The 21,216-nt window shown below is 39.4% G+C and overlaps 1 protein-coding gene across 1 annotated transcript in view; it reads left to right on the top strand.

Annotated features, from left to right (window-relative positions):
- Positions 1-21,216, top strand: part of ADGRV1 (adhesion G protein-coupled receptor V1) — a 291,122-nt gene that overhangs the window by 249,519 nt on the left and 20,387 nt on the right. Inside the window, exon 89 of the mRNA XM_055699397.1 lies at positions 607-728. Coding sequence (XP_055555372.1) covers positions 607-728 — 122 coding nt within the window. The remainder of the gene's footprint in view (positions 1-606; positions 729-21,216) is intronic.

The following is a 21,216-nucleotide window of genomic DNA, read 5'->3' as shown; positions in this document are numbered from 1 at the left end:
ATAAAGTTAACTGGTGCAAAGCCTGTCTTTGGGGGACTCCTTGACCGAGTGGAGGTCGTCACTTACAACTTTATAGGGTCAGATACCTTCTCATGTTCAGCTTGCAGTGAAAGTAACAACAAATCGGAGAATAAGCGATTATTAAAATTTCTATATAATTCTATAAATTGCCAGAGCTGTGGCAGTTTTTGTATTGGTAATCCTTTTGTTCTTTTCCTTTCCTCTCAAGTCTTGAAAATCCATTTCCTCCCAAAATTTCCAGAGCTTGCCAAGAGCTTTCCCGTGTTTCCCCCAAGGTCAGCACATTTTCTGACTCCATGTGTGCTCTTCCCACGTGTAAAGCACCCATGTCTGCTTTGCTGAGCAGGGCTGTGCCCCCTTGACCCCCCACCTCCCTGTCCCCTGCATGTCCATGCCCTCCTCCTGGTCTCCTGGCCCCAGGGGGGGTCCACAAAAGCCCTAGGACCAAGAAAAGGTCTGCCTATAGCTGGAGAATGAACTCCAAGGTTGGCCAGAGATGGCAAAACTGGGTCCTGTATCAGTAACGTTTTAAAAGGTGTTTTTCCCAGGGCGCACCATCTGAAATGCTGTGTTTGTGGTTTTCAGAGATCCCCTTGGTCTTGTACCTCTTTGCCCTGATTTCTGTCACCTGGCTGTGGGGAGGACTGCACATGGCTTACCGGCACCTCTGGATGTTAGTCTTCTTCATCATCTTCAACAGCCTACAGGTAAGAGCTGGCGCCTTTTCCTTCGGTCCCCTTGCAGAGCTGGGGGTCACCTCCACCGTGCACACACAGGTTTGGCACTTCGGCTTCACCAGGTGAACGACATCCTGAAACACACCGTGGCACGATGGAGGTGCTAATTATGTATTCTCTTCATTTCTCATAATAACATATAGAATGCATATGAAAGCAAGGGATGCATTGTTTTGAAACAATAGGGGTATAATTGCATAGATTTAATTTCATAGCTGATACACTGGGAAAGAAAATTGCTTGCTTCTGCATGTAATGTGTTACTGAGATAATTGTACCAGTAAAACTGAAATATCTGCAGCCTTTGCAAAAACAGTGAGAATTTCAATTTTCTGTATCTGTTAAACTCTAATAGAAAACCCACCAAGATTTAAAATCATATAACTCTAATACTGATTTTTTTTTCTGTTATGAGAGGTGAGCCTTAAGGCTTAGCTTTTCTCATACAGTGTACGTATTGGCAAAGCAAAGATCTTTTCATTGAAAAAATCAAATATAGACTAGATGTTATCAGTAATAAAAAATGCAAATAGGCCTTTGCAAAATTCTACACATATAAGTGCTTCCACGGCATTCAGTTCAATTCATTGAACAGTGTTCAATGCCATACTGCACAGTCCAGAATTGTTTACAGAGTAGGAGTTAGTGTGTCATGGATGGGAAAATGCCTCCAATGTCTGAAAACACTAAAGAGGAATTAAAAATAGATATATCCAAATCTACGGCGTGCAAATTCCTCTGCCATTTTTATGACAGAAACGTCTGTGACACCATGTATTATTTTCCTATATTGAAAGTCTTTATACGTCATCAAATAAAAATTGATTAAAAAGGTGTGTTTTCACAAAACAGGTTAATTTTAGATTGGAATTCAAAAGGTGGGAGTTTCCTTAAGCAGCAATCTGGTATTTTCAAAATGTATATTTCAGTCGTAAATTATTTTTTTTTAACAGATAGATTTAATACATTGTGATACATTTGACTATTCAGTATATGTTGTCATGTAACTATTCTGTATATATTGGCATATATTGGCTCAGGTTAGTTATGCTGGCTTTTTTTTCTGTGAAGTCAGGTGAATAAATTTGCTCTAGTAATTGTCTACAGCACAGAGAAGGCTGCTTTTTTGCAGTGAGGCTGCCAAAGCTCTGCAGGACTGGCAGTTGTACCAAAGCACATTCCCTCCCTTTCCTCCCCTCCTGCAAAATCTCAGAGTATAGCAAAATTCCCATGGGAGTTTTAGCACTACAACTCTAACTACTGCAGCTTTATAGTGAAACTTAATGCAATGATATTTATATTTATATTTATATTTGTATTTGTATTTGTATTTTTTATTTATTTATATTATTTATATCTATATTTCTAGCTATATTTATATTTATACTTATAACTATACATGTACATACACAAATTTGTGGTGACATTTGTGTGCGTACATGTAGATATATATATATCTCCTTTCTTACTGTGTCTCTGCAAAGAATTATTACTAGAATCTGATCTAGGTTTGTGCTACATGGATCTATCTCAAATAAAGAAAGATAAAAATGATAATTCATTGTAATTGAGATTTTATGGCAGAGGTAAAACAGTCTCAGAGCACTGTAATATGCATAGATATTTGCTTTAAAATAAAATTACTTTATTGCTAGTGCATATTTAGGGAAAAGAGGTTTGAGTGCTTGGTGAAAATTATAAATGACCAGAATGTTTACCCTTCTGTGTAATCACCAGAAAAGATTTTATATTAGTCTGCTTTATATAACTTGAAATTTCATTTTATTCAAGTAAAGTTCAGAGCCATAGAATTATTGTTATTTTTATTAATGTTGCCAGCTTCAACACACCAATTCATGTAATAGGATCAAGAAGTAAACCAGGATGATGAAAGCCAGTCCTGTAAAATATGAGGCCCACAAGGTCTATGGGCAATTTATTGCACTCGTGGTCCGGTATGATGGCAGGCAATATGGAAAACAGATATACAAGCATGCCTAGAATGATGTTAGGTCATGACTGCTACTAGAGATGCACTGCTGAATGACTCCAAATTTAGGATTTGGTTTAGATCCTGTTAAAAGTAAGATGATACCAGAAATATTTGCTTTTCTCAGTCCATGTGAAAACCATTTTTCAGTTGGTTAAGTTTTTCAGTTGGTTAAGTTTAATGCTCTTCATGTAGTTTTGTTTCCATTCATGCACTCTAAAATCTTTGAACTTTGGGAAGCAATTTTTTTTTCTTTTATTGGCTATTCTTTGATTGTTGACCGATCTGTTATCAGCATTGGTTGTCCATACAAAAGTTAAATGCCAATAACTTGAGTAGTTAGTACGTAGCTCTTCTGTGCTTCTGCTGGAACGTTTTGGGGAGTGTTATAATTTCAGAGATACATCTGCCATCGTTTCATGCAACTGAAAGAATACATATTTCTTATATATTGTTTTGGTACTCAAGGACGTGACATAAAGAACTTTCACCATGAAGCTGTATCCTGCAGCAGGTCGTGCACAAAGATCAAATGATCTCTGTTGGCAGGTGCATTTCTAATCTTTCCGAAGCGTCCCCAGTTGCATCTCCACCCTCAATTAGACAGCTGGGAAGTAAATATTCACAAACCTCGTTTGAAACCTTGCAGAGGAGCTAGGAAACAAAAAGTTAAGAAACCAAATACTGTGAGCTTCACCCTCAACCGGCTGGCTTGCCTTGTGCTGTTACCATTGCTGTGCAGTGCCATGCATGGAGCACAGCCTTAATTTCAAACTTATGGTGATGCCAGACTGCTGGCCTTGCCTTTCTGCCCATAATTCTTCCTTTAACTCCCTACGGATGTGAGCAACTGCTTCATCAATAGATACTGTCTCTTTGGTATTGCGATCAATGCAGTTGGCTTCTTCATCTACCGGTAGATAGTAATCTCTGGGGAATAATAGCCGGTGTCTGTGGGCCTGCAGGACATCATGCAGCATCTGTTCAAATTCCATCAATACTGAACTTCCACATTAAAAGAAACAATCTGTCATTTTGTCATTCCCTGCCCTAAAGAAGCCTCAAATATATAATACGTTCCTCTATCGAAAGGAGATGCAAAAATTTCAAACATATAATCTCACTCTGATTAATATTTTAAGTTAAAACCTGCAGGCCTGGAGCTCCAAGTCAAACAGTGGTAAATAAAAACTTCTCCTTGCAGTTACGAGGAGTTCAAGAACTTCACGTTTCATGTTTTGAAAACATTTTTAATCCTTTTCTGGACTTTTCAGACGTAAAATATAATCGGACAGTGTCCACTACTTTTTATTGCCAGATACTGGAAATTACTTTTTAAAGTACAAAGTTACCAAATATTTAAAAGGAAAAGGTAGCTTGTTAGTGTTGGACACTAACAAGTGAAAGAAATAGAATAGCTCTTTCACAGTAATACCAGTTTTATATTTGTTTATTTGTTTCAGCAGGTAATTGTCTTCAGTGGTCTGTAAATCTCTACAGTAAAACAAGTTTTAAAAGCATTCCTTGGAACACCCCCACATTTTAAATAACTACCCAACGTATATTCTCCTGTTTTAAGGTTTCCATTTATCTAATCAGGAAACAGAAAAATTAACGTGTGATTCAGGTGACCAGACATGCAGCATGAAATGAAAAACAGGGAAGGAGTGAAGAATGTGAAGAGTCTGTAAATTTCCTTAATCTATGTTTTTCATCAAATAATCAGATACGCCAAATTGTCTTATTGAGAGAAAATGTCAGCATGCAAACTTTGTGTAGAAGGAAATTATGTATTACAAATACTGAACACTGAAGAAATGAAGGTGTGCTGTAAGCAAGTATGGCTTTATAAAGCTTCTGCAGACCGCAGGGGGCTGGTGTCAGAGGGCACACGCTTCCCGATGAGAGGTCTCCCAGCCCACAGGCTTTGTAGAACCAAGTTCGTACACCACGTGGAGAGTCATCTCCACTGCCCTTTGGAGCTTCAATCTCAGCCCAGCGCTTTGGGAATGGGAGAGGAGAATGGGACTTGACAGTGTATAGCACATTTTCATGACGGTTTTGAGAGGAGCTAGCTGTCTTTTAGTATGTGCTGTTGGCATCTCACTCCCGTGCGTTATTATGCCTTTATCAGTTCTCAGAATTGATAATGATTGTTAAAATGAGGCCATTTTTCTGCAATAAAAGGCAGTTTTACCATTTAGTGGTGGGCATTTCTGTTACACAACATGCCTTATTTCGGCTGGAAAGCTATTCAGTGTTCATTAAGAGCACTTCCCCAACAGTAAAAGGGACGTGAAATAGTTTATGAGAAACAGGGACCTGCTTCCCTGCTGCTCAGGAGCTGCAGACTGTGTAATGAAGCAGAACATGACCCATTAAAATGTGTTGGATATCCAAATGGATTCAGCTCAGGAGATTGGAAGGGCGCTGCATGTTATCCAATTTAGTTAGCCTTATGACATACATTTCCTAGGAAATGCACTTGATAGCAAAATCGTCTACTAAAGACAAATTGTTTCCTAGCACTTCCTGCAGGAAACGGTTCCCATCAGGGGCAAGTTTATAGTATAAGCTATTCTAGTGCATGGAGGGGAAAGCAACCCTTTCCCTGTAACGTCAGGAATAAACATGCAAAGTGCCATATGGGGGGGGCAATAGCTGATAAACAAAATTAAAAATAAACACAGAAAAGTCTGGGATGTCTGATGTTTTGAGTTCCTTGGCAGTATGCTCCTGATTACCCTACTTGGGCAGCATCTATGTTGCAGAAACAAACTCCATCCTCTCATACGAAAGGTCTCGGCTTCCCATCTTTTCACTTGCAGAACTGAGAGGAGATTTTACCTCTTTCTCTTTACCTATGATTACCCTCGTGGATTTATTCATGAGGTATTTGCAGGGGTCAGAAGTGAAAAAATAAGCTGCTGTCTTATGTGCTTCTCTCTAAGGGTTAGGATTTCACAAGCTGTTTTGCATACGCTATACTCATCTACGGATCGCCGTGTTTTTCATGCAGTCAGGGGGTGTTTCTGGTTTGTAAAGCTAACGTCCGCAGCAGCATATTTGCTGTTCAATGGATCCAAAGTTCAGGGTGGTGGGTGGATCTCTTCCCATTGTTTGCAGAGGGGTTGGGATGAGGCTTCAGACCCGTTCCCAGGATCTTCCCCGCAGCCAACTCTCTTAGTATATTCTTGAGTATCCTTCGGCTGCAATTCCAGCAAACTGTGCTGCACACCCCAACCCTCTGTCCTACAATTCAAGGTGTATCTACACTGCCAGCTGCAAAGTGTGAAGTATGCCACAGCTACCCCTGTTGTGGTTTCCTGTACCTTGTGCTAAGCCCCATCACACCCTAGCCCCAACAATCAATTAATTAAACTTTTTAATACGTAATTTTGAATCAAAACCTTGCTGTTATGACATGCTGAAATGTTATCTGTCAATGGTATCAAAACTCCATTTTTCAGAAGTTTTAAATTGGGAGAAAAGTAAACCAAAACTGGGTGGTATCCAATTATTAACCACAGTATTAAAAAAGATATTTTATGGCTGTTTTGGCTGATGCAGATGACGGTAAAATGTCTTTGCCTGTTTTGTGTTTGGGCACACCAGGATGTCTCATGCCCACATAATGACCAACAGTGTTACATGTGAGATACAACTTCCCAGGAAACACAGGAGAAATCTGGAAGTAAGTTTTGACTGGTGGTTTTCCAAACTGGGCAAAATGCTTGACTTGCCTAATACAACTATTTTTAATAGTCAACTTATTTGCAGTGGATTACAGTAAGAGAAGATTCAGGAGTTCAGGTGCAAATGTTTGAAAAGCCCATAATACCTTTAACAAGAAATACGGACGTACAGAAAGCAAGTGGGCAGGTGTACGTCCAAACCTGGCATTGGCTGGGGCAGACCTGATTCACCAAACTGAATTAATTAAAATAGCAGAGGCCAAGCAGAATGGGAGGGAGGGCTAGCTCAAGTAGTGAAGGAGATAAAATAGCTAAGAAAACTAGTAGACATAGTGGCAGAAAGCCCCTACCTCATTATAATAAGGAATCCCTTGTTTATGGAACAACAGAAAATAAATGTAGCAAGAGAAATCCATATGCCACAGTTTTGGAAGGGGAAAAAAAAGAAGTTTTACAGCATATTAGGAAAGCAAGAAGAGAACAAAGATACACAGTTTTGAAAGTGCACTGTGTTAGTACAGTAAAGAAAATAAACAAAAGTATATGGTTTATAAAGCTCGTGCCAGCACCAGTTGCAAATGAAAGATGTGTTTTTTCCTAGAACATGCTGTCTGACTCTGGGACGTAGTCAGGGGGCACTGAGAAGGCCACTGCTATAAATAGGTTCATCCGGGGACACTGAGAAAGCCACTGCTATAAATAGGTTCACTTCCTGTTTCTTACGGCATCTTCCTAAGTTGACTCCTCCTGGTGAGTCAGAGATGGACTAGCAGATCCTGTACAGCACTCCTGACGATCAAAGCCACACAAACCCAAACGAAATCAAGTACTATACTGGCATGAGCTGTGTGTAAACGTGGTGGGCTGCAAAAGGCTGCCTGAAGATTTTGCAAGAAGTAGTTCCACACTGCAGGCAAGCCCAACAAAAGTCAATGAAGTCACCACAGTATTGCCAGGATATGGTGAAATACAAGCAGAGTATCAAGAAAAGCACATAAGCTTGTTCAAGTAAACATAGCACAAGCAATACCAAACCCATCTCTGCCAGCAGAGTTCAGAAACCAAACACAATTAAACACAGATAACACTACCCCAGAAACAAAATAAAATACACATCCAAAGCAGGTATTGCATTTTGACATCTGTGCAATAGAGTAGATGCTTATGCTATTTCTGGGGTCTTTGATTCTTTTCCAGACCTGCTATACCTGGAAGGAAAGAAAACAGTATACTCAGTAGGTTCACTTGTTTAACAAGCAAACAACAAAGGAGCAGAAAAAGAAGTTATTTCTGTTAAAGTAAAAAGCGCTGGAAGTTTGTTCAGTATGTGCTGTTCAAAAAAAAAAAAAAAGAACTAATATAAAGCAAATAAAGAAAGCTTGTCACTTTTTGAGACTTCAGATTTTTTTGATATCATCAGATAAACTTCTGGATGTACTCCTGATTGGACAATAGGTTTGGTATGGATTATACCAGCTGTGCAAACTTACGAAACCATCCAAGTGACTTGATTATTTAGTGAACCAAGACAATGCAATATTCCATTTGGTATCCCTTTTTCTATGTGTATTGCTTCCTCCTTAAGAAAGAATTCTCTGTGCTCCTAGTTACCACCCTAAACATACTCTAATGCATGATTACTGTAATGACCTATGAAATTATGGTAAAATATTCACTTTATGTATTCAGGTGTTTACATAATGAACCTTAAATTAGTCTATAGCTGAAGACATAACAAAACAAAAAGAGTGCAGTATCAGGAAAACAAAGGAAGCATTGTTAGATTGGAGCTAAATAGCTCCTAAATATATGGCAGAAATTGATGTCAGAAGAGAATGGCTTGTGGCTAGAGCTGTATTTATGGTGGTTAAAGTATACAGAATAATGCATAATAAAATTGAGAAAATATAAAGTGAAAGAATGTGCTGAAGTGGGTTTTGATTTACTGGATTTTCAGTCAACTGTCAATCAAAAACATTTAGAGAGTATTTCAATCGGTTACCCACTTAAAATAGAAAACCATTATTATAGAGTATTTTTTAAAAATAAATATATATTAATGTAATTAATATAAAGAAACACACACACACACACACATATATATATAATGTCATTAATATAAGAAGAAAGACAGTAATTTTAGTCTTCCAGCATCTATGATGCTCCTTCAGCTCTTCTGGAAGAACTTTAACATTAAAAATATATTTCGGGAAAAATCTTTAAACACTCTAATAATTTTATGAGGTAAAAGACAGTGCAGTGGTTTTAACCATTGCCCTCAGCATTAGTGATAACAAGAATTATGCAGTACACAACAGCAAGTAAGAAGTATAACTGTAACACGTACCGGTGGGACCAGTGGAAGTGTATCCACTGGAAAGGCCTTGGGATCAGGTGTGTTCTTCCATCTCTGCTGGTAAAAGTCAACTTTTCTTACTGTGGAGAATAAAATAGCAACCAAATTGATTTGGTATCCTTAACATATCAGCCGCCTTTTCATTTTACATTGCTGCCAATCTCCTTGTGTCACCATAAATAGCATTTTTTTTTTCAATAACTCGGCTAGATGTATCTCAGTGTAATCGTAACGTAGAATCAATCTGTATTTTACCTTTAAATCCAGACTTCTAAATTCTAGACTATTATTTTAAGGCCATTAACTGATGGACATAGAATTCAGAAGTTGAAAGTGTGGCTTTTAGGTCTTGACAATAGTATTTCTTTATGACTGGCTGAAGTACTTGATGCTTTTTTTTGGATCCCCTACTGTTGTCACAGGCAAAGCCTGCTGCGTGCGCTGGCGGGGTTTGACAGAGGCAGCAAGCAGCAGGGGAATAACAGGCTGAGGACCACTTGGAGAAGCTATGATGCCCAGCTCCATGGGGCTGAAAGGGATTCCTCCAAAAGTGCTGAAAGACCTGGCCATGTAGTTGGGAGCACGTTTTTGTAAAATCATGGTGATGGAGGGTAAACCAGGAATTGCTTAATTCTGTCAGTGATGGCAAGCAAAAAGATAATTTACTCTCAGATTTTAGGAAGACAGAGTATAACTTCAGAAATTTGTGGCTGACAGTAACGAGGGCAAGTGGAACTCCTCTTAGAAATTTGACAAAGTACATGCCAGGGTGCATCCGGACAGGAGGAACTTGGCCAACGGGCTGAGTTGTCATGACTGTCTACTCAGAGCCAGTGAAGCCACACTTCGAATACTCCATCCAGATTTGGAGTCTCCAGTTCACGAGGTGTGTGGAGGAACTGGTGAGTGTCCAAGGGAGAGCTACCATAGTGGTGGGAAGCCTGGAATATATGTCCTGTGAAGAGTGGCTGAAGGAGCTGGGTTTATGTAGTCAGGTGGGGAGGACACCAATGGAAAACGTAATAGCAGCATGCAAATATTTGAAAGGTAGTTAAAAAGATGATGATGATGATGATGATGATGATGATGATGATGATGATGATGATGTCATTCTTTTCCCCTCTAGTCTCTTGATAGTACCAAGAAATAATGACAAGACCACATGGCCACAAAACTGTAGCATGGGAGGGTCAGTTTGGACATTAGGAAAAATAATTCACTAGGAGGAAGTATGGAACTGGAACTGCTGCTCAGAGAGTTTTGGGATCTCCACTGTTGTAGAGTTTAAGTTCAGCTAGGGAAAGCCGTGCTGACCTGATCCATGGACTGCCCTCCGAGTGGACTGAAGGACCTTCAGAGGTCACATCCAGCCAGTTTTCCTGTGTTTCTGTGATTTAACATGTGGGAAGCTCTATTCTCAACCCATTAATTGTGATAGATAGACAAACAACATCAGCCAAGTGGTACTGAGGTCATGAGATTTTAGGAAAGCATCAAATAATACAGAGCTAATGATAAAATCCAAAGACCTGGAAATTACATAGACAGGAAATTTTAGGTAAAATATTATCCACCTTTAGGAGTGACTTTGGAGCAGTGTATTCAGTTTATCATGTTTCAGCACTAAGGCGTGGTCTCTACGCATACATATGTTCATGCTGAACATCAGTGTGTTATGAAGGCTGATCTCAATATTGCATGTGAAGTTTTAATAGTCTCTAGGAAAGGAACTGTTCCCTTTCCCTCCACCCACACATTTCCTGCACAAGAAACCTCTATATTGTACAACCCTGATGCTTCACCAGTGTAAGAAGGATGTTTTCTCCTTTTCTTCATAATAAATACAAGTAAGACCTTGTTTGGGGGCTTCTAAAACTTGTGTTTACAAAAAAAACCAAACCCAAACAAACCAACCACATTCTCTTATTTTATGTACTGCTTCAGTGACCTCCAAGCAACTACTGCAGGAAAAGTGAATGGCATTACTGCTTTTATCTCTCATACTTTCATTATTACTCAACATATTCATGATGTGCAATTTTAGCAGAAACCACAATGAGCTAAGATTTCATTCTGAAGTAACACTGAAATAACAGGATTTCAGTGAAGAGTGACTTCATTAACTTTTTTCTGGAGTACTTACATGCCCAACATAAGTCCCTTTTTGTTTCTGTTTTGTCTTATCCTTGACATATAATGCATTTTTTAGAGACTTCAGTCCTTTTTCAGAGTTGTCTCTAACTTAGAGCAACTTTTTGGGTTTCAACACCTTGGTTCTGCTCAGGAGGTAAGGCAGTGTGAGGGCATGAAGAAGGTATTGAACTTCACTTTTAAAGTTAAATTCACTTTGGCTGCATCGCCTGGTACTGTGCTGTACCAGCTGTGATTGTGTGGGCAAACAGTTAAACACCCAACTTGCTCAGAAACAAAGTGTGGCTGGGATCTCATACCACTGAATTCTTTGAGATTTTTAGTGTTTCCTTCTATTAACAAAAGGACTGTGAATTTAAAGAGCATGCGGACTGTACTGTTGTGAATTTATTCCAAAGTTGGTTGCTTTGAAAATGTTCAAGTGTAATGTTGCCAACGATTTCATTTCATACTGAATTTTTGTGATGGACATTTTTGTCCAAAGGGGAACATGTCAACAGTTAAAGATGAGATCTGAATATAACCACTGTCACGGTCCACTCAGTGGACTCGTGATGGTTTGTTTACTATGATCTCAAAGCTCAAAAATCAAGGTGACCACGCCAAGGGGTTATGCTTTAATCAAACAGCACAATTTTATTGTTTGCGGCATGCGATAGGTAGAAAGACAGAAAGTGAAGGAAAAAAAAAATGAAAAAGAAAAGGAAAGAGGATTATAGCTACCACCACGGGTCCAAGGCGTCCCTATGGTCCAAGGTCCAGGCAGCATCCTGCCTGTCCTTCCAATTGTCATGATCCTTGATGGGGGAGATCTCCTGAAATTCAGTTACTAAAGAGTCCTCTTTTATGCTGAGCAATACACGTTGCTCCTTCTCTGGCCCATGGATTGTTGTCAGTCTCTGTCTTCTCGAGCAAGGTTATTATGCATGTTCTGGTTCCTTGTTACGACAAGAGCTGTTATGCGACCTTATGGTAGTTGTTCCTTCCAGCACAAGGTATCAGGGAGCAGCATAGTACTCCTCATATCATGCAGTTGTCCTTCAGGGTCACTGGGTCTTCGTGTCCGTGAGGACCATATTCCATCTCCAGGTCTCTGTTAGCAATGTTGAGACAATATCATTCTCTTTAGACCGACTCTTACAACCACTTAGTAGCAGCTCTCTCAGGAAGCTTTCTAATGCATGTAAGGCCTGCAAATCATTTTTGTCTGGAAAGAGTTGATCAACTGTGAAGCTAGAGCTAACCACAGCTGGATGAAAATTGCTAAATTATGTTTTCTTTATTTTGAGCAAAATGTCAAGTGTTGCTTTTTTGCCTTTGCCTTGACAAAGGTCAATTGGATTAAAAAAAGCACGAAGTCAACTCATACTGTCAGCTGATTATTTATTTAATCTTCAGATGTGTTGCTTTGCTGTTGCAACAGAGTCATGAAAAGTTTTAGTGACAAAGATAAATTAGGTCCTCAAGGGCAGAAGCGGGAACCACACACATTTTTGCTTCGTTCTTTGTATGTCTTCTTAAAGGAGGGTTGGTAAAAGACTGAGTTTTGAGAGGGATATCGTCTCATTTTCTTTGTGTGTGTGTGAGTAAAACACATGATCTGCTGGAGACTTCCTAATGCTGTTACTGTGCTTCAAAAAATGTCTAACAGGGAAGCAGGCTGAAAATTATAACACGTATACTAAAATGTGCTCAGGTACCCAGCAGAGGATTTTGAAAGTTCAGTATTTCTTATGCCCCAGCTCCCACTAGGATTAATCTTTTGAGTTCCAGGAAAAAGAAAATTGGTGTTTTAATGGGCAGAGTGATTCCTTTCCAAGTGAAGCCAGCAGCTCTTGCGGGACCTTTTTCTCATTCCTGACTTCTGAAAGATGGCAGGAAAACAGCGATTCCCACCATGCAGGCTGCTGCTTTCCTGCAAAGCTTTGTCATTTTCACACTAGCTTTTGTGTAACCACCTATTATTAGCTGAATAGGCCAACCTCTGTGGCAGAAATACTTCATAAAAGGAATATGTGCTTTATACATGTCTATTTTCAATTCCGTTGTTTCATTTTCACCAGTGAATGAAAAAGGGTTACTCACACTTCCCACCTTTAGGCACCTAAATCAGTATGCTGGTTTCCAAAGGATTTTTATGTGGTCAGTAAAGAGACAAATGTGATTCCGGAGGATGCTTCACCAGATGTGTGTGAAATTCCTGCTTTCTCATTGCTTTCAGTTAGTATAACATTTCAGTATTTAGGCCCTTTATACTGTAATGTTTTATTAAATAGAAATGTCTTTGTGTCCTAAAAAAACCCAACAAAAACCAACACCTAAAAAAGTGAAAATAATGAGTAGTCATCACAGGAACTGGTTACTTTCAGGTTGCCCTTTAATGATAAAGAGTGCTTTATCCTTTCCCTATTGCAGTATTTTTTTGCTGGTGAACGCTAAAGTCTTGAGAAATAAGCTCAGGTTAGGAGCACCTGCTTTAGCTGGGGACCTCTATACTTGCTTCTCAGTAAATGCTAATGGCTAGCAATTATTTAGACTAAGAAACTGTGATTATGTATTAACTGTAGTGCTCTGGGGTTCATGAATGGGCCAGACTTCCATTGTGTTGAATACTACACAGAGAACAAAAAGATGTCCTGTGCCCTAACGTGCCTGTAAACTCTGATGTGACACAAGAAATGGACAGGCAGGACACACGGGACAAGCAGGCAATTAGACAATAGGCCAGCATGGCAGGCAGGCAACAACCTTTTGTAGCCAGACGTAAGAGGAGGTCATCAAGATGGTGAGCAGGTTGGCTGCTTAACTACTTGTCCATAAAAAATTGTAACTGGCACTGCACTGTGTGGTTCAGAGTGCTGCACAGTGGGGGGACAAGGGACAATGGGAATAAGTTGAAATAAAACTCAAGTACACTACGTATCTTTGAGCTGAGTCAGGGAGGAATAAAGACTTGTTTCTGTGCTCAAAACCATACCACAGACTGTTGCTGTGGAGCATTTTGCAGCAAGCAGTGAAGCTTCTCCCCTTCTTCCCATGGCAGGAGCACAGTCCCGTCCTTGGAACTTGACTGAGATTCAGGCGCAAAGACAACCCTGTCCTTATACGCCTGCTTCATTGCCTCCTTCTGCATAGGCTTTAAAAAAAATGAAATGTCCAGACACCACATACACTGAAAACAGGAAGTCCACTAGCACCCATTCCAACATTTCTTTGCCTATCTCAGAACCTTTTTTCATCATTCCCTAAGAAATAAATACTCTCAGGAGACACATGATTTGTATCCATAGTTACACAGGGGCTTTGCTCTGCAAATACGTACAGTGTGGATGTCCTTCATATAGGCTACAGCAATATAGGATGTAGTGAAGCCATGGAGTTGTGATGACATTCTTGGGCCACTTCAATTTTGTATCAAAAAATGGTGTAGAAATAGTCTATAAAGTAATTTATTCAAGGTCTAGCTATGTGTGCTGAATTTTGCCTGAAGTTATTATCCAAGTCCCTTGAAAAACAATATAACTGGCCTACTTTCCTTTAGGACACATGAATAACAACTAAGCAAGTATCTTTACGATAGCCCTTATTAAATTCTAGAAGTATTTAAAGTAACAAAAATGTTGATAGCTTTGCCTCTCAGAAAATTCATTTGTAAAAAAATGCAGATCTAACCTGATAAATTTGGACAAAATTACAGAAATCTGAAAATACAGAAAATAACAAACTTGAGAAATGCAGTATTTTCACTATGTATATATTACTAATGTAATATAAATTTTAACTTCATATATTGTAAAGAAATTTCAAAGGACGCACAGATGGTCATTTTCTGCTTCTGAAAATTATCACAGTAAGACACCTTCATAAGATATATAAAAAAATGGGAATAAATTATTTTTTTAATTACTATCTTTTTTTGCTAGTTCACTTGGCCTGTAAATAGTTAACGTCTGCTCCGTAGCAGCATGGATTACCAGCCTGTCAATCTTCAGAGCACCTTTCTGAGATGAATATTATCATCTCTGTTTTGTAGGTGGCTGGAGTAAAAGCCATGGGAAGATAAATGACTTGTGTAGGGCCAGCATACTTGCTAATATAGGAAGCAAATTTAATGGCTTCTACATTTCAGGTTTTTCTTAGTTTATTAAACCACATGACTAGCAATTCCTTAGTCAGTGTTGCCGCAAGTACTTTATTTTTCAAACGGATTGTATTTTCTAAATGGCGGCCAAATTTAGTGCTACTAGTTTATTAAATCCTTGTAACAGTGGAGAGTAGAAGGAGCTGTGGGATGGATGATTTTCAGTATAATCTAAATAAAGACCATCCTTTTCCTGGAAACTTCTCTTTTTGGATCACTTCAGGTTGACACCCTCCTTTCCACTGGCAAAGAGCACAAACTGTTTAGTCACTTCGCTAACATGGCTTGGCTTAGTTTGCAAAAATGATTTGTAATAGATAAAATGCCAAGCACGGACTGGAAGAAAATAATACGGTACTTAACACTAAGTGACATTAGACTTCCCTGGAAATTTCTCCTTGCACAGTACCAATACAAACAATGCAAACATAAAAAAATCCCAGGATCATAGTTACAGCTTTCTGTCAAGAATGTGATTCCTGTGCGTGGCTGGTATAGATCGAGCCATCTAGTGCATTAAAAGATTATTTTTATTAGCTTTGTTTACATAAAACCTAAAGTTGTACTGTATACTGCAGCTTTTGAAAAAAGTGTTTAAGTAGGCGTTAAATGGAACAGTCATTTTTTTTAGCAAAAAAGGAATCAGTCAACGTGTCAATACTCAAAGAATTTGTGTAGAGGATGGAAAATTCTTGCAGTTTGGGGATTAGGTGTGTTTTCTAGGATACTTCATCCTGTCCCACTGGGTAGCCTCGTTGCTTGCAGTGTTGAGGCTGAGGATCAGAAGTTAATGTAACAGGCCTATACCTTTACTGCTGCCTTCCTTGCTGTCCCTTTGCTGACCCTGGGAAGCCAATGGGGCAAAAATAATCCCAGAACGAAACAGTGTGTAAGGTTGCTGTATCCTCTTCTACTAAATAGTGAAATTAAACTCATGTCATGTCCTATGGGATCCTTTCATCTGCAAACTGGATAAAAATCTCAATTTCAGTGCCCTAATAAGAATGCAAAACCCCAGTCTTTACACTGGACGTGAAACCTTCCTTTTAGCACATTCCACAAATACTGAAAAAGGTGTAAGGATATCAACTTTCTTTAACAAAAAAGAAATATCAGTGCATCCTTCAAGTGCGAGTCTGGGATTTTTGGGTTGCCATTTGAAATGCATCTGATGTATGACACAGATAATCCTACAAGGACGTAAAGCTCATCTGCTTTGGGGCCAAGAGTAACATAACAGTGTCAACAGAGATGCAGAGCCAGGAAGCACAGGGCTGAGGGGGAAAGCTCCCAATCCTGGGCTCAGCGCTGCTCACCCTGCTAACGTGGCTGCTGGCCCAGCTCCTCCATCCACACGTTGGATGATGGCTCTAGGTAACCTCTTTCTTCCTTACAGGCCCTTGGACTGGCCGTTTGGCTGGGTCACGTTTTATATTGAACTTTGTTTTGTATTAAAACTTCACTTTCCTACGTATGATTAACTAAAATAGCAGGCACTTTGGTAAGTGCTTTGTTGCACAGAGGCTGTTAATGTCCAACAGGATGGACTATAATTATCACATCAGCCATGCCACAAATAATGGACTTACTACGATCTGCAAACTGCAGTAATCATGTCTGTACCATATATTAATGTTTTATCGACCCTTTAGAAACTACACATAAACAGAATCTTGGGACAGATTCTGCCAATTATCTTAGAATTAATAGTAATTAATTATTATACCTGCTAAAAGTCCATTTGCCAAGCATAAAAATGCCTTGCTTGGATGACACTGTATATGTCATGTCACGTATATGTCATATGTATACGACTTCTTGCATAGCCCAGTGTATTACTGACCATTTTATGTTTATTTGACTGGCAACTTGTCTTCCTTTTATGCTTGTACTTGTTTTCATTGTAGCATTTTCTTTGCGTACTGAAGTTGAAGTGGTGTATGTGTGATGCCCCTATGTGAGATCAAATCATAATCTCCAGCTCATTTTCTGCCACTTTCAGCAAAGTTTGGAAAGGTTGCTACTGCTGCTATTTATTTTTTTTTTTCATTTTCCTGCTAGATTCCTTTCAAATTAAGAAATTCCATTTAGTCTCCATGCATTCCATTTCTGCAGTAAAGGCAACATATAACTAAAGTATGACACAAAATAAATGTACTGTGTTGCCTTAATTCATATTGGTACGTAAGATCTTTATTGTGTGTTTATATTTTTTAATGGAGGGGGAACCCCCCCTGTATTATCATCTTTGCCACAAATTTTACATCAGGTAATGTAATTTTACATCTAATTTTACATCCAGTAATTCATTACACATGAAGCTTAACCTAAGTCTCTGAGCACAATTACAGGTAACTGAACGCATATGCTTTAAGGAGCTCTGTTTCTGAACTCAGGAGGTAGGTCGATGTGGAGCAGAGTTATCTAACACCTGAGCTGGAAGTTCATCTGTATCTTAAAACTTAAAAAGTAAAGGTTACTTGCTGACTGAGTTCAGAGAACAATTGTGCCTGTGCCTAGTTTATCTATATTAAATTACATTTATAGTTATATAACTATACAGTTATAGCTAGCTATGGGTAAACACAAGTTAATATGTATTTCTGTTGCTCAGAAAATACTTGTCTTATCTCAGACAATGCAGAAACTTCTTTGACAAAACCCTCACAGGCTGTTTGTATCTTTGAAAGACTCCTAAGGAACAGCATGGAGTGACAGTGAGGCAGAAGATAGGTCTGTGGAGATGAGCAGCAGGGTTTTCCACTGAGAGCACTTGGAGAAACTGAACTGGCCTGGCCAGTTTTAGGAGTGTCCTTGTATTACATTAAATTGAAATTTTCCAAGTGAACCTGTAGCAAGAACCACTGTCCCGGTGGTGGTAGCGGTAATGGTGGCGGTGGTGGTGGCGATAGTGGTGATGGTGGTGGTGGGGGTGGAGTCACCATGCCTGACGTAGGAGCAAAGAAAGAAGCACTCTCAGGTTGTTGCCATTTCCACTGTCCTTGCTGGAATGGGATGGTGAACATCACCCTGTGGACTTCTATATTCATTAAATTATATGAATTTTTATAATTATTAATTATGTGAAACAGCACTGCCATACCAGGCTATGAGACTTCCAGTACTTGCCTATATAGCTGGGGTTTACAGGCTTTGTGTTTGACCTGGTTAATGTAAAATTGCTTCAAAATCCACCTGCCTGGGAAAGTTTCCCTGTCTCACTTCAGAATTTCCTACTAGTTCCCTCAGGAGGTTGCATTTACCTCTCGTCAGGCTTTTCATTACCCTCTTATTAGCCCATCTCTTCTGCTAACTTCTGCAAAGAGCCAAAATGCCATTACAAGCACACGAACATGCACTGTCTGGAGGTGGAAGCCTGGTTAGGTCTGTGTTCGTGACCTGCTCTGATCTGTCAGTACCTCCAGGTTGGTGGAGCCACCCTCCACGTACTGGCCTTGTGCAGGCAGGGAGGAACAGGGCTAGTGGTCTGCTCCCAGCACTAAGCAGAGGAGGGGTAATGGCAGAACTGGTGCTCTGCTGCAACGGGGCATGGGAAAGTGCAAAGGAAGAAAAGTCAAAATGCACTAGAATAAAATAAAATTTAAGAAGACAGATAGCAAAGGGCTTCTTCCCATCATGTACTTTCTTCTTGACCTACCATGCAGTTCTGGAGCTGGCAGCTCTCTGTGTTTGCTTTACATTGGGCTTCACTGTGCAGCCAAGACAGCTCTGTCAAACACTTCGGGTGGTTTTGCAATGAGAAAACATGACACTGCAGAGCCAGCAGTTATTGCCATATAAGGGTGCTAGAAAAGAATAGACAGAGATCTGCAGCCCTCACACAAAGAGGAGACCTCAAAAGAACATATATTCCATGCTAAGTAATAGGAAAAACTATGTTAAAATAAAAACCAAAACAACAGCTGAGAAGCTGACTGCTTTGAAAAATATGTGAAAGTCCATCCTTCGACAGCTCCTATCATTTTTTCCTCTTAGGAAATGCTTCACAGATAGCAGGAATGGGTCACAGAGCAGGTCATATCCAAATCCTTCTGTTTAGTGTTGCAGTCATATCTTAGGTCACTTCTGACATTAATCCATTAGAGAGAATTTCCAAGAGGGAAAGGAGCTTCTTGTTTTCCAAGGACGAGAAGAACCAACAGTTTGATCGCTGTCTGTTCCTGACGATGGGTAGAGCTGCATTCCTGCAAAGTTCAATAAATATACCAAGGGATGGAAATCAAATGTCCCGATTGCTTTGTTTTGAAATGCTTGTTTATATATATATATTTCCTTTGGTATTACACTGGTATGCCTTGATGTACAGTACAGCTTGGGGTTTTATATGCAGAATCACAGGGAAATAAATAGATACTACAGGCCCATTAGTCTTCCAAGTGTTGTTCTTGTCTCAGGAGTACAGAGTGGTCCCTGTTTACAGTCTGCTGATGGAATTGCCTCAATGTTCATTTCATGCCCTTTATGTTTTCTGAAAATGTCCTTTTTTTTTTTTTTTTTTTCCCCTCCTCATTTGTTCACATCTTAGTAGTGGTATTTCTGTCTGACTCTACTTAGAAAGCCCTGGTGTCAATTTTTGTGCCAATAATTTTTCCATTAGAAAACAAGAAGTTGTAACCCACGAATCCAAATTCTAGAAAGCTTTAGAGCTGCCATTGTTAGAAAAAGCCTCAAAACAAGAGTTTCTAATACAAGGCTGACATCATATCCATATTTAAGGTGAGTTTGGTTTTAATTTTACTTTGAGTAACGGTCCCTATGAAAAGACATCTCATTAACTCTTGAGGTACTTTTTATTCATCCAGAGCTTTCTCTTCTAGCACAGACTGGGGGCAAGGGTGGGGGAAGGAAAATCAGCTCATTATCTCAAGCCAGGAAGTGAATGATTTCAATGACAGAGCCAAATATATTATTATACCCCCTCCTACTCTTGTTCACCTACTTGTCAGATATGGAAGGACGTCTAGTCCTTGTCCTCATTTTTGCCCACGTTTCCCTTTTTTTGCGGAGCAACCCTAACGAAAACAGCGTTAACTTCCTGCTTTATAAATAAGACTTGCCTTCTGCTGTCTCTGAAGCTGCAGAAAGGCAGGGAATATCTGCAGTAATTTTCATTAAAATCCAGAAGAGTAGGAGCATAGAGTGCAGGCCGGTTCCTCTAAACATCATTTAGTAGCAAAGCCTGCTAAACAAAACCTCTACTTCTGAGACAAGCAGAGCTCTCTGGCAAAAATAACTACTTCTTGTAGTACCTTACACTTATTCTGGACATACAAAGCATAAAAAGTCATTTTTATGGCAGACAGTGTATGTTCTGGTGTTCATAGAGGCATTTGGCTCTTTGCAGAAATTAGCAGAAGAGATGGGCTGATAAGAGGGTAATGAAATTTCTGGGGTCAGATTTAACTAGGGGAGGATGAAGATGGTGAGACTTCATTTGGTTCCTTACAGTACTCTGTTGCTATAGCTCTCTGGCTGGCTGCAGCATCCCAAAAAGGTCTTCCCAACAGCCAGCGAACCGGAGTATACAGTATACAGACACCTTATTGCCACTGGTCTTGCCCTAAAACACCCAAGCAGCAGGTATGCAAAATAATAGATCAAATAATCCACAACCCTTGGGTTCTCTCCCACCCAGATTTTTTTGAAGGTTTCTTGCGTTTACGGCTTCTGGAGCTGCACCAGTCAGTTATGGGTTTGCTCTTTTATGGCACTGCAGCAAAACGCTGCTAAATGAATGGTCTGTCCAATTTCTCAGTCAGCTATCACAGAGTAACAAAAAAAGAGAGAGAGAAAGAGAGAGCTGTAGGCATAGGAAACACTGACACTGAAAGAATCAATTAAAGGGAAAAAACTGTTGTTATAACAGTAACTCCTAGCCTTTACTTAAGTCTTCATTCTGAGATTTTCTATAATAGCAAGCAAAAGTTCAGCAATACATACCAAGTTAGCTTCTCTCTTTTGACTCTTCCTGTCTATTAAAGTTATGTTTCCTGTTTCTTTTAACTCTGTGTATTTGCCATTAATATACACGAGTAGATATTACTGCTTTACCAACAACAACAGAAAAATCCAAAACAAAACCTAAAAAGCAACAACCAAACAAA

The sequence above is a fragment of the Falco cherrug genome, chromosome Z (genome assembly GCF_023634085.1).
Source record: "Falco cherrug isolate bFalChe1 chromosome Z, bFalChe1.pri, whole genome shotgun sequence".
Taxonomy (NCBI): domain Eukaryota; kingdom Metazoa; phylum Chordata; class Aves; order Falconiformes; family Falconidae; genus Falco; species Falco cherrug.
The sequence above is the reverse complement of the archived record's forward strand: the minus strand, read 5'-3'. Positions and strand labels throughout refer to the sequence as shown.